The sequence below is a fragment of the Prionailurus bengalensis genome, chromosome B1 (assembly GCF_016509475.1).
Source record: "Prionailurus bengalensis isolate Pbe53 chromosome B1, Fcat_Pben_1.1_paternal_pri, whole genome shotgun sequence".
NCBI lineage: Eukaryota > Metazoa > Chordata > Mammalia > Carnivora > Felidae > Prionailurus > Prionailurus bengalensis.
In genome coordinates, this window is record NC_057344.1 from 8,153,427 (window position 1) to 8,168,102 (window position 14,676).

General features: G+C 40.6%; 1 protein-coding gene across 1 annotated transcript in view; it reads right to left on the minus strand.

Moving 5' to 3' along the window:
• Positions 1-216: 216 nt before the first annotated feature.
• The window catches only part of VEGFC (vascular endothelial growth factor C), a 109,074-nt gene continuing 94,614 nt past the window's right edge, over positions 217-14,676 (minus strand). The window contains exons 5-7 of the mRNA XM_043557921.1: positions 4,490-4,596; positions 3,851-4,184; positions 217-725 (exon numbers count right to left, since the gene is read on the minus strand). Of these exons, the coding sequence (XP_043413856.1) occupies positions 611-725; positions 3,851-4,184; positions 4,490-4,596 (556 nt within the window). The 3' untranslated portion in view covers positions 217-610. The remainder of the gene's footprint in view (positions 726-3,850; positions 4,185-4,489; positions 4,597-14,676) is intronic.

Consider the following 14,676-nt stretch of genomic DNA (forward strand, 5'->3'; position numbering starts at 1 on the left):
TCGGAGCCTGGAGCCTGTTTCCGATTCTGTGTCTCCCTCTCTCTCTGCCCCTCCCCCGTTCATGCTCTGTCTCTCTCTGTCCCCAAAAAAATAAACGTTGAAAAAAAAAATCTGACGTCTGGTTAGAGGAAAGGAAAAAGGGCAGGGGGAGGTGCACGTTTTCATATCATCAAGTTTTGCTCATCATGTAAGATAGTAATGGACTGAACTTACCAGTTTATAATACAGCTTTCGTTTTATTTTAAACATATTTGGCATGATATAAAAATATTGATCACAGTGAGCTTTACCAATTGTTATTGCTATAAAAATGAATGCAGAAACAATCTTTTTAGTGGAAATAAATTATATAGTCATTATTATTTTTTTTTTTAAATCACAAGAGAAAAACCTCAGCTGTTTGGTCCTTGGTAGAAAACCAGTCATTGAAAAGAGGTCTTTTGCAGGTGAGCTCCAGTCCATTTCTGTAAAGTTGTCCACAAAGTCCAGCGAACCCTGACTTGTCGTGGTCCACAGGGTCCCACAAAGGTCTCTCTGTTCACGGACAGTTCGAGCGTGGCAACACGGTCTTCCAGGATCGCCAGGTGACAAGTTGGAAAAGAGTGCAGCCTTAGTTCACGTGTGGTCTTTTCCAGTACGAAGGGACACAGCGACACACTTCCTCACTAAATGTAAGTCCTTGTTCACAAGGCTTCAGTCGATTCGTACACGGTCTTCTGTAACAACTAGGAAAACAGAGAGGAAAGCGTTTGTGTTGACGACCAACGCAACGGATTCACGATGCTACAAACGCAGTTGTTTTTCTGCATTTAAAACGAGAACAAAGTTACTCATGTGACCATAGACCTGTTCTTAGGTTTCTGTCTTTCTGAAGTTGGAGGCTGAGAATTAGAAAACCGAGGAGGACCGCAAAAGCCTAAAACCAGTGTTGCTGCTCGAGCAGATGTGAGGGGGAGGTGAGGTGAGCACTGGTTCTTTTGAAGTGTCCTCTGCTTTGTGGATGAAAGGAGCATAAAAGAGAGACCGGGAAAGTGAGTGTCGAAGTTCTGCAGATAGAGCGTGAGCCCAGAGGCGTGGCGCAGTCCCCAGGAGTCTGGGTGCTCGTGCGGAACCCAGACTTGGAAGGGATGACCGTGGGCCCCAGTGGGGAGCCCCGCCCTCCCTTTGTTTCTCTCCACCCGGCAGGCAGCTGGCTGTGCCACGGGGTCCCTGTCCCTCTCCGCCTGGGCTCCAGGGGAGAAGAAGGTGGTCTGGGGGAGGGGGAGAGGGACGGTGCTTCCCTGGGTCCCCCTCTCTTCCCACCCTGGACTTCCAGTGGGGAAAGGACAGATGCTCCAAAGGCCCTATTGCTCCAGTGAACGGGAGCTGCCTCTGAAGAAGCTTGGGGGGGTGTGAGACATGGCCGGTGCAAGAACGGGATGGGCGTCCAGGGCGTAAGGCAGCGTGGCCTGGCAGGGAGATCAAAAGCACGCTACAGAGACCCTGCACGTGTGAGTTGGAAGTGTCATTTCTTGTGCTCTGGAAAACATATCTAGTTCAAGTGTTACTTTTTTTTTTTCTCCTCTAAGTGCAAATGCATTATTGTTGGACTACTGGTATTCCTTTACTAAAAAGATGCAATTCTCAATGATCAATGGAAGCTGATGATTAAGGCAGTGGACAAAAAATATATACTCTGCCCCTCTCCGACACTTTTGGAATACATATTAAGAAATGAGTGTCCACATTTTCAAAATATTATATGTTTTTGCTTCGATATATACATATACACCTGGAAGTATATCCTTAGAAAAATGAACACAGCGCTTCAGTAAACAGAAAGTCTTCATGAAACAACGTATATACTATTAGGAGAATTACAAAGATGGAAATCTTTTCTCTTAGGTTAATATAAGAATTCTGCAGACAAGTAAGGTAGCTGGTTTAGTCTCATGGAAAGATAAGATCAGGCTTTCCAAGTATAGTAGGGTCTCTTAGAAGGGTTCACTGTGCAAAATGGTTAATAATCTGTAGTAAGACTTAGTATATACAATATTCTGCCTTTTTGAAGTATCCTTCTGGGAGGCAGATACCCAGATAAAATTGGGATACAGTTGTTGCTCAAGATATTCTAAAAAGGAAACACAAGATCCCTATAAGATACTCTGACACAGTAATGGAAGAACACAATGTCATCCATGAGATACCTACATTCACTGAAGTTCCCTTATGCAGCAGCTAAAATGTTACTGTGGACAGATCATCGGTGACATAAATTGGAACAGGAACACAAGCCTCACGAGCATCAAAAAGATGGAAATTTTACTTATTGGGAAAAGTAGTAAACATTAATGTAGGTAGGAAATTGTAGATACATGAAATTGAATTTTTTAAACATGTTTGTTTATTTTGAGAGAGTGAGAGAGAGAGAGAGGAATGAATGAATCCCTAGCAGGCTCAGAGAGAGAGAGAGAGAGAGAAGAGAGAGAGAGAGAGAGAGAGAGAGAGAGAGAGAGAGAGAATGAATCCCTAGTCCCTAGCAGGCTCCATGCTGTCAGCACAGAGCCTGACATGGGACTCGATCTCAAGAACCATGAGATCACGACTGGAGCTGAGATCAAGAGTCGGACGCCTAACCGACGTAGCCACCCAAGAGTCTCCCCCAGCCCCCCAATTTAAGTTTTAAGTCATGTGAGTGCTCGTCTGTTGCAAGGGCATGATTGCCATCTTTAAAGAGTGCGCCGGAAGAAGAGAAGCCAGTGTTGGTGATGACGAACCGACGGTCTGAGAGCTGAAAGGGCAGCGAGGAGAGTGAAATGTTATGTCAGCCAGGACAAAGAGGGGAGCTTCGAGAAAAAGTACACAAAGGACAGGTTACACGAACACCGACGTGTCCACTGAATTTGGCAGTGGAGTCTACGGATACCTTCCATAGAACTTTCTCATGGAATGCCAGGGCGTAACGTCGGTTACAGCTGGTTAAATATGTGACAGATGCAAGAGGCGAACACAATTGGCAAGTGCCTAGGTCTTCGCGCAAGTTCGAAGAGGACCGAGCTTTGCTGCTAACATACGCTCGGCATCCCAGTAAGATGCTAATGAGATGTAAGTCCGGGAACGCTCATAAGCTGAGGGGAAAGAAAAGTAGTTGACGACGTCAAAAGTACGGGAGAGAGAAGGCCTGTCTGGCGGAGCAAGGTTGAAGAAAATGCCGGAGACACCGATCTGGCTAAAATGCAGACCACCTCGCCCTCAGGTTAAAGAGGAAGCAGCTCAACCCTGGAAGGGTCTGAGTCCAACGGTCTCATTTTCTTTTTCTGGGTGGAAAAGGGGGCAGAATCCACGTTTCAAGAATGAGTCTTGAATAATCTTGAGCGATATATTGATTTATTTCTCTAACGCCACTATTCAGCTTAACTGTCATTCTTTCTCGATACAACTCTACAATTAGTGGCACTATCCTGTCCTTTGAATATTTTGCATAGACGTTACTGCACTGAGGACAGGTGTCCTGCATTATGATGGCATCATAATTTTTGGTGGGGGCAGTTGAGTGTCGTTCGGATGTTCCAGAAACGCTCGTCGAGGGACTGTCCCGCGCCTCTGTCTCCCTACCACTATCACAGCCTCAGCCTCTGGGACAAGGATTAGCGCGTGTTCAGAGCTTGGATCTGGTTTGGGTTCCCAGGGCTCCTGTCTTGTTTTTCTCAGGAGTAAACACGGTCTCAACGGAAGTTTAACCTTGGTTAGAAAATAACAGAATTCGCCTCCCAGAACTTAACTGGTCTCATTCTAAAAAGCAACCGCTCTTTTGGTTGAGAAAAACTATTCTCAGTAAGACAAGTGAATACGATTTATGAAGATTTCTTACCTGCATGTTTGATGTTGAAATTTCTTTCCTTTTAAGAAGCATTTCTGTGAATTTTCTGTACACTCACAGGCACATTTTCCAGGGTTTAGGGGCTGACTTCTTGGACAGGTTCTTTTACATACGCACTGGCACGTGTTTTCATCAAATTCTCTGTTGGCCCCACATGAGTTGGGTAAAAGTTTGTTTTTACAGACACACTGGCATGAGTTTCTGTCTAGTTCTTTGTGGGGTCCACAGCTGGAAGGCCGGAGCCCCCCTCTGCAGACACACTGACACGTCTCTTCATCAAGCTCCTTGTTGGGTCCACAGATGTCATGGGATCCATCTGTAGAGTCTAGACAAACACAGTCAGACATCTTTACTATACCTTACTTAGCGCCGGGTGTGGTGGGAAACAATTAAAAGCATTTAAAAGTGTCTTCGTGTATTTCATTGAAGGGTTGTGCACAAACATGGGTATGTTCCTTTACAAGGAAATTCAAAATAATCCCACTGTCAAGTAGAAAATGGCCCGTTTTGTAGTCACTTATTTCAGAGCAAGATGATCTGAATACCATACATGTGCTTTTAATATTAACATATCTGTTGACCCAAATAGAGACCCTTGGCAGTTAGTCTTTAAAACATCATTCTGCTTACCTTCCCCAGAATTAGAAGGAAAAATAAAATCTTGCTGAGCCAGGCACCTGCACAGGTGATCATTCCAGATGTAGTTTGTGGGGCAAGTCTTGTTTGCAGCCTGGCACCTTGGGGAGAGAGAGACACACGAATTAATAGTCTAACTGGTACGCAGAAGGGATCGTCTCTATTCTTACCGACGTATCGCAAAGCCAATGCATGCTTGTGAAAAAGCTTTACCATGACAGAAGGATGTATGAAGTGAAATGTGAATATTCCCTCTCAGACTACCCTCCTCACCCCCATGTGCGGCCAAATTCTAAGCCCAGCGGGGACCACTCTCGGTGGTGTGGTCTTGTATCACTTCCAGACTTTTATCGGGTTAAGGCAAGTACATTTACTTGTATAATCGCATAGTGGTTTAGCTTGTGTACAAATGGAATAAGCCTCTTCTATCACTCTGGAATTTCTTTCTTCCACCCAACAATATATTGTGGATCTCTTCATAGGTTACATCATCATGTACTGTTACATCCACTGTTTAGTGGTGACACAGTAGTCCATCAAATGGATGTGCTATGAATCTCCTATTGGTAGCTAATGAAATTGCTTCCTACTTTTGGCTTTTTCAAATAATTCGATAGGAAACATCTTCAACACCTTTACTGACCTTTCTTTTTTTAATTTTATTTTTTAATGTCTATTCAGTTTTGAGAGAAAGAGAAAGACAGAGTGTGAGTGGGGGAGGGGCAGAGAGAGAGGGAGACACAGAATCCCAAGCAGGCTCCAGGCTCTGAGCTGTCAGCGCAGAGCCCGACGCAGGACTTGAACTCACGGACTGTGAGATCATGACCTGAGCTGAAGTCAGATGCTCAACCAACTGAGCCACCCAGGTGCCCCTTTCCTGATGTTTCTGAAACACAGATACCTATAACTATAAAGTGTCCATTAATGCAAATTTCCACTCTACACTCCACCAGAAAGGCATCGAAGTCTTGTTAATGCTGCTGTTCTAGGTTTTCCTCCCTCTCTCCTTCCTTTTCTTCTATCCTCATTATTTCGGTAAACGTTATGAACATACGGGCTTCAGTCAAGTATACCAAGTGCTCTTTTGCTGCAGCTGTCCCACTGTTGGCTGACTGGGCCACCTTCATGTTGACGCCTGTATGAAATGAGCCCTCTAGTTTGAAGCTTCTCTGGCATGAACAGCTGTCACAAGCTCATCTTGCCCATTTCCCCCCTACCCCCAGAATCAGCCATTCTTTCAAGGGGCCCTAATGCTGCTTGTTGGAAAATGGCATTTGGGATTAGGTCCGTTCAGTGACATCAGGTTACACTGACCTTTGCGGGGCACGGCACTAGAAAATGCGTGTATATCCCACAGAATGTCTCTGTAGGTAATGTTTACCCAAAAGAAGGATTCTTGGCTCCTAATATCCTAACTTAGAGTGTATATAAATCTCTTACTACCTAATTGTTCAGCTGAGGTCGGTGCAGGGGAAATAATTATACAATTATATCTTCCACACTCAGTATCGTGAACGACAGGTGATAGAGTGTTGCGTTACATTCCAAACTGTTAGAACATCACATCATCTTCACAGGGCCACTGAGTGTAAGCAAACAGGACATGTGCTTTGGATGGTGCTAAGAAAAGTTTCAGAGGCCTACTGTGTGATGAGGTAATGACACATCTTTCGTTAAAAGACAGCCTGATGTCTTGAACAGCACCACAGAAGGGAATTTTTGAACGGTGTAAACACATCTATATTTTGCAACCACTTTTTCCTGGACAACCACTTCTGAGAATTTATGGGAACTCTCCCACCCAGCAGTCTCTACAGGAGCCCCAAGACCCACAAAATCTCTACTGGTTCCATTCGGTATGATTGTTTCCCTAAAACACCTTCCCCACAGCACTGCGAGTGGCAATGACTGTCTTACCCTTACCCCTCCTTCCTTGTGCCTTTCTTCAAGGGTCATGTCTCCAGCTTGATGAAAAACCATCTGTGATGGAAAGTTTTCTTGAATTTTATTTTTGATTTGTAACAAGTCTTTGAACGCTGTGTGCTATCTGCTTTCCTGTCTCATAAGCTAATTAATTTCTCATTCAGCATGCAAATAATCCAAGTACCACATATAAAGCAACTGTGTGTTAACAACTATGATAACTGCTGGATGATCAAGGGAACAGCGTTTGAGCATTTTAGATCCTATCAAGATAGGATGTTCCTTTTCCTACAGATAGTTAAGTTATTTTGTAGGGAATTAGTTATGTGGGGTTTCCCTACAATACTTTATAATTCTTCCCATTTAAAACAATAAAAGATATGTTTGCAATGTATATCTTTGGAAATAGGTTATTGATTTTAAGTAAAAGATACGTGTACATATTTTTAGGAAAAAACAAACAGTCACAGAGCTATGTCCAAATACAATGTAACATTACTGGGGTTTTAAATGTACTCCTCTTTGACTTCATACTAATAACTTCCATTAAAATCTTTGTTACTAACAATCTTTATATTTTCTAAAGTATATATGAGTATATTTGCCTTATATGCTACATGCCTTTTTATTTATAATTTTATTTTTGAAACATTTATGTGATTTCAGTTAAAATTATGAGCAAATATATATTCAGAGGATTCATTCTGACCCACGTCCTAAGCATGCTGATACTTTTTGTAGCTTTTTGGTTTCAGTGTTTCTTTCTGTAAATAAAGGAAAAGTACCTACGCATGTATGTCTTTTCCTCCATTCTGTTACACAGAAGACAGCCTCTCTTACATGCTGTTCCAAACCTTGCTTTTCTTGTGAACAATATCCCCTGGGGAACATTGTACTTTCCCGATAATTTTACGTATTCCCAAGAACAAGTCTCTACTTTCCACATATTTTTGTCATTAGAATTTTCTTGGTTAATCATAAACCATTGTTCCACATAACATTTAGACAGTATCAATTTTCTAAAACAATATCGTTTTTTCCTTTATCTCCTTTCCAAAGTGTTACTACCCTTCCATCAAATAAGATGCAGCTATGTTTAGTTACCGAATAATAACACCTAATCCTGGCTGAATGGGCTTAGATTACTCTTCTGTAAGTGAAGAGAAGTCCATTTTGGCTGTATTGCCCTACTCTTGACATAGACGTGAGTTAAGTAACACACTCCCATGTTGGTATCAGGAGGGCACAGCGCTGTGGTGGTTGCAGTAGAAGGGTATTTTCATTTTGCCAATACGTGATTTATACTGCCATTACCGAAACCCAGCATTCTCCCAGCTGTTAGCTGTAATCCACCAGTGGATCACAAATCAATTATAAGGGATGGGAAATGCATTCTTAATGTAAAAGAATGACATATAATAAAATACTACTAGAATGCAACCATAAAGATGGTTTCTGCAATTATATGCCACTTATGTATATACATATATATTTGTAATATACGTAATATGCATATATAAACATGTATATAAAAATATGCATGTATACACCCTCACACATACAAACTTCCCCCCTCTGCCACATGTGTATATGTGAATATGGTAGCAATGTCAAATGCGTTCTTTTTTTACTTATAGTAGTTGATAAACACATGACTAAGCTATTTATTTTTTATGGAAAGAAGTATCCGGAGATCTAGAGATCCCCATCACTAGCCTAAGTGAGACTGGTCAGTAATGGTTTCTTTAACTGCAGGAGCGTGTGCTAACATATCCGTGCTGAACTTTCAGTAGGTATACAAGATTGTGCACCCTAAATAGATATGAAAATAAAACATTTCCTGTTTCCCATGAAGTGAGGAAAAAAGTAGAGTTTTATAATATTTCACATTCTTAAAAATATAAGTTCAAAAATATGGACCATGTATAGAAACCAATGTAGGAATGTATTTCTGGAAATGTCACAACAAGGTATCTACTGTCTAGTTTTACAGAATGGTTTCATATAATCTGGCTACACTAGGCATTTTGACTTTGCACATTCACGTTGAGTAAAAATACAGTCTTCAGAATAACAATTTCAATTATGTTACACCTAAAGTGTTTTTGCTAAAGTAAACTTGATATTACTAATTATGCTTTGCTAAAGGTGAACTAAATATTTTAAGTTCTAATATTCTTAAAACTTAAATTTCTAGAAAAATGACTTTAGAAGCTTTGCCAAAAATAAATAACTCCTACTTTTCAATGTTAACCTATTTTAATGTTGAAATTTGAAATCCTGCTAGATACCATTTAATTAAAGAAACATGTATCTGCATAGATTACATTTTCATAATTATTAAATGAGGATCCCTATTCTAAAAGTGGCAAGTTGTTAGCATTTAAAGCTTATCATGTGAGAAAAAAGGAGACACAATTTCCAAAGTATTATTTTAGAATGAAAGAAAATGTTTTTACTGTGGATAGAGGGGTGAGCACCATTTACTTATCTTCTCCATATCTTAATCTCCAAAGCATTTTTATTCTATTGCGATATTTCTTCAAGTTCTGCACATTGATGTGTGTAAACACATTAAAACGTTTAAATAAATTAGTTATTTTGTACATTGTATTTATAAGATGATTCCAGGGCACATTTTGTCTCCAAAGCCAATGCTTATGCCATTACTTGTAAAGTAAATCTCGGTGGAAAATCACATGTAAATAAATGAACTTGCCTACTTTAACTTTCCCCCCGTACACATAACCATAGCCCCGTTTATATTTATGCAGGTAAAAGACGCTTTTCTTAAAAATTCTGTCATTACTTCACTCCACTGGTTTGTTAGCTACTGCTAGTTAAGAGCAGAGAACAAAAGTGTAAGGGGATGTGTGTTACAGAATAATGGATTTAATGATCAAAATCGTTCTTATGTTGCTGTTGATCTCTCTCTTGAGATTTTCAAGGACGGATATGTCCTGTGCGTACTGGATGAGTTACTGATACTGGATGAGTTACTGGCTCTTGTGCCTGGGCCACTGCAGCGGACTGTTTTCTGCACACTGTTGTTTGGGTTCTTTCAACTTCTCTACTCTTTGCCCCTTGAGTTTTTATATACTTGGAAATCTCCTGACCCCCCAAATCCGTATTTAAGGAATGCAGACACATTACCACCTTTTGTTTGGCATTAGTGAGAACTGAGCTGAATGTATTTTGTAATATATCTCTAAGTGAGAAACAATGAACGGGGTCTTGATTTGTATTAAACTACTACTGATCTACTTGACCAAATATCTCTTAAAATATTTCATAGATCATTCAAGATGAGTGTTAACATTAACTGAATACACATTCAACTTGTGGCACTCAATGGCTTTTTGAAATAGTACATTGTCTCTGTGACATGAACTGTGCTATTAATCAAGTACTCTCATTGGCATCTATTTTCGTAAGGTGTCTTCACAACAATGCAACTGATTAAAATTCTGATGAAAGTGTGGTACCTGTAATAACAGTCGTGTTCCTTAAGTAGCAATCCTGCCTTAAATCTATTCAATGTGAAGTGTGATCCAGTAATATTCGTTTGAAAGCATGTGCTGTGGGCTCTCCTACATTTCTTCTGAGCATCTTGATATCATCCAATGAGCTAGCCAATAATATGCTCTGTACTCCATTAAGAAAACACAGAGGGGGCACTCTGACCATGTTAATACTTTGGATAAATACCCAAATACAGGTTTGGTTCCCTAAATGCCAACTGTTGCTGTCATCTGAACTTCACCCGCTAGGATTTGCAATCACTCAGACCTGTAATTATATTTTGAAAGCATATCCACCCAGACCCTCCCAAGATTGCTGTCAGAGTAGCAGCTGCACGGGCAACTCTTTTCTTTCACTCTCAGAGCCACACAGCCCTGGGGAAAAGACTGCAACAGTTTGATTTCCAAAGACTGAATTGTGTTGGTCTTGAGTTCTTTATGCATGGCCCTTGATTACACTTGACTATCTGATGCAAGGTATTAATAATAGGGGAATCTAGGGAATAAGGGTATGGAGTAGATGGGAATTCTTTATACCTTTTTCTCAGTTTTTCTGTAAGCCTAAAACTTCTTAAAAAAAAAAAAGGCTGTGCTTTCACCTGTTATCGTTCAGAAGACAGAAACCAGACAGTCCAAAGGTGGGTGCACAGGTCAGCACAGTTAGCTTCCTGTTAGAAAAAATATGCTCCAAGGCCTGGAGACTCTTACCTGAGTTCCATGGCTAAATGGATTCATGTTAATCAGTGCTCATTCGAAGGGCTTAGACAATATTTAGATAATAACGAGCTTTGTAAAAAGAAAAAAAGGATGAGCAGACCTATGAATTAAGGTTTCAGAAATAACTGCGTATGATCAGGAGAGTTTTAAACCTATCAAGAGGGGATTTTCAGGGCAGGACACAGATGCATGTTTTAAAATAGTGGAAAAGTAGTTTCTGGCCACCTGGAGCAAGACTTCAAGTCCCAGTTTCACTGGCAGATGTATTGTCTCTGCATTTCTGCTCTGATGCAGTTTACTAACTGCATCATGCTACTCTATTTTTGGTAAAGCAAGAATGGAATGCATGATCTTGAAATGAAAAGGAAAGAAATAATTAAAAGGAGAAAATCAAAGCCTAATGGATATTCAAGCTTCTAAGCATTCAGACTGAGGATCTGTTATAGATTAATGAAGACACTGAGCCCTCAAGTTCTACATCAAAGGTTGCCAGGGCGATAAATTTGCTCTGTTCCTTGGAGAAGAGAGTTGTTCTCACACGAATGAAATTTTCCTTAATAAGCCCGGGTAACTCTAACTTCTTAGAGGCAAATATGTTTTATTTTGTGTCTTAGTAAACAATGTTGACAACTTCGTAAAAGAAATGAAAACCAGTAAACAAATAAAAATCAATGAGCCTTCAAGCTAGAGTTTTCCATTTTCTCTTTTTTCACCCCTTCTTTTCCTCTGTTACCACATCATGGCTCTCCCCCAAAGACTGGCAGAACCTCTTTATCAGGTTGAAATCATACATATTTCTATTTTGTATTCATTAAAAAAATCCAAGGTACCCTGGCTGTGCTGAGCATGCTCTTGTCACTCCCCTACCAAAACACTCCGCATGCTCCCCAATACCTCCACAGGAAGGGTGAAACTCTCTAGGCTGGTAACCAAAGCTTCCTAAGCACAGCCTTAGCACTGCCTTCTTAATTGAATCTCTGACGGCCTTCTTCCATTAACACCCAATCCTCGTGGATTCAATTCTCATGGATTTATTGTCTCCAGAATGTGCTATTTCCTTTAGGAACCCTTTAGGAACATTGTCAGTGATAACCAATTAACCAATGAATTTACCACTGGGTAGAATTCATTTCATGGCACTTATGTTTCAAATGTGACATCTCTCTCCTTTGATTTTACTCTCTTCCTCGTATGTAGTATATTGCTTCCCTATAGTCTGTATCGTAGAATAAACATGAATATTCATTCACTCACTCATTCATTCATTCATCCATACAATGGAATACTACACAGGTATTTAATGAACAAAGGGGGCCTAGAGACCTCAAAATGATTACATCTCTAAAACATCATGTTCAGAGAAAAAAGTACTGTCACCATTTTAACATATTTTAAGCAAAGCCGTACTATACATTCTTTTGTCTTATAAAAATGGAAGAGCATGAATGAGGATACAATTTTCAATCAGTGGTTACCTCTGGCAAGGAAGGGTGCTGAATGGTGACCATGGCTTTGGGTTATTGTCTTGAGTGAGTATGACAGAATTGGGGTGGAGGGATATGTTGTTTTTGCAATTTTTTTGTTCTTTCCTATATGTTTGAAGGGTTTTTTGTTTTTAATGTGAAGAAGTTAAAAATGTAGTCATGACTGCATCCCCAAAGGAATGGATTGACTCCAAATTTAGTCTGAATCTCTGGTTTGCCACTCTTGAGTTGTGTGATGTTGGGGCAAATGACCTAATCCCCCTGATTCAGTTTCTCATATGTAACTGGGAATTCCACTCCCTTGTTTCTTCTTCCTCCTTCTCAAAGTGGTTGTGCAAGATAGGGTATTAATAAGTGTTACCTCCGTTTCATGTCCTTCAGATAAGGGAGTCCGTCACAGTAACTCATGAGCTTTTTGTAAGACTTGATCTTCAGACCACTTCTTTGTTCCTTGAATTCTTGTTTGGCTTTTGCAATATCCTTTGGATTCTGTAATAACTAGTTTTGAATCCCTGATTTTTCTGACTATTCTCAGTCTCTGCACAGACTATTATTTCTCCCAGTTTCTTAGATATTGATATTCTGCATAGTGCCGGCTGCTGCTGCTTTTTTTACTGTCTCTATTTTCCTCGGTTGGGCTCATCTCTTCCAACGCTCTATCAGCTTCGTGCTGGCAGTGGCCACCTTAGCGCCCTCCCAGCTCCAGATCCTACCGCCTTGCAAACATTTCTCTTTGACTTCTTAGAGATACCACTCTTCCTGTGAACACGTGTTCCCTGTCTTGGTGAATACTGTCCATGCACTGCACCCTCAACTTCTGCTTCTGTTCTCCTGTACATGCCATGCCCAAGTCGTGACTTTCTCAAAATTGTCTCTCCGTCTCTTTTCTTTCCATCCCCATTTCCACCGCCTTGGTTCCTACCCTTGTTGCTTCTCTATGAGATTATTTCAGAAGCTTCTTCTCCAGTTTTTCCACCTCTTGTTTTGGGACTCAATCTACCTACTACGGTGCTATCCATGTTTTTTCTATTATTACACTGCCATCCAGATGTTCTTTCTATAACATACAATGTAAATATCACGGGTCATACATGTATCTCTTAATGGCTCCTGAGAGACTTGAAGACAAAGTCCATCCTTGGCATGGCAGATGCAGTTCTCTGTACCTCTGCAGACGCGGGCATCTTGTGTGTGACGGGAGGGATGCAGCCCGCCTTCTTCCTCTGCCTCACCAGCTCATGTCCCGTGTGCATCTTTCTGACTCACGGGATTTTTCTAGGGGAGTGAGCCTGTCTACCTTCCTCTCTCTCTAACCTACCATAATAGCAATACCAAGTAGATACACAATAAGTGTTTGATGAACGACTCAATAAAGCAGAGCACAGTGTACATTTATGTACTTATTATATTAGAAATACTTGTGTTTGTACTCTGGCACAGAGTGGTTTTAGTTAAGGAATTATCCATTTTTTAAAATATCCCTCATCTAGGATGGTGTGACACACATGTAAGACTCAAATATCTCATGAATGAATAGACACTACTTCTGTCAAGTAAAAAAAAAAAAATGTCTGGCATCATTTCTTAATTACAAATGATTCCCTCCATAGAAAGAGACCCTCCATGTAAGGGGCCATGGGAATCCATGGAATTCAAGCTGAAGGAAAATATAGGAGGAAATAATTGGAAGGAAAGAAAATAATCTATGAGAGCATCAACATGAATATTGATATCTAACCACTTCTAGAGAGAATATCTTCTACCTCTGGACTTTCTGACGTATCTTGGTATTGATATTGAGACTTGAAAGTTGTTGTTTTGTTTTTGTTTTTGTTTTTTTTAAATACTATAAGATACTGGGGGAGAGCATGGGTTTAAGAGGTGAAAAGACTTGAATCTGTATTTTTTTTCTGGCACTTTTCTTAGCTGTTCAGCTTTTTTATGTGCTGATTAACACTTCTAATACTCCGTTTTCCCATTTGTAGAATGTCTGTAAAAATAGCAGCCCAAGTTTATTGAATGCTCACCGTCAGGCATCAGGCACTGTGCCAAGACCGGGCAGGTGTCACTGAGTATAAATGTCACTGCATCCCTATGTGTTGGATGTTGTCCTCTTCCTTCTCCTTATTACTCTTATTCTATGTCACTCTTCTACGATATCGGACTAATGAAATGTCACTAAAGAGGTTAATTGTGAGGATTAGGTTATAAACGTGACACTGCATTTTTTTTAAAATTTTTTTTTCAACGTTTTTATTTATTTTTGGGACAGAGAGAGACAGAGCATGAATGGGGGAGAGGCAGAGAGAGAGGGAGACACAGAATCAGAAACAGGCTCCAGGCTCTGAGCCATCAGCCCAGAGCCTGACGCGGGGCTCGAACTCCGGGACCGCGAGATCGTGACCTGGCTGAAGTCGGACGCTTAACCGACTGCGCCACCCAGGCGCCCCGACACTGCATTTTTGAATGTAACATTTGAATTTATGTTTTGTACATGAAGAAAATTAATCACAAAAAGTTGACCGAAGGTAGCGAA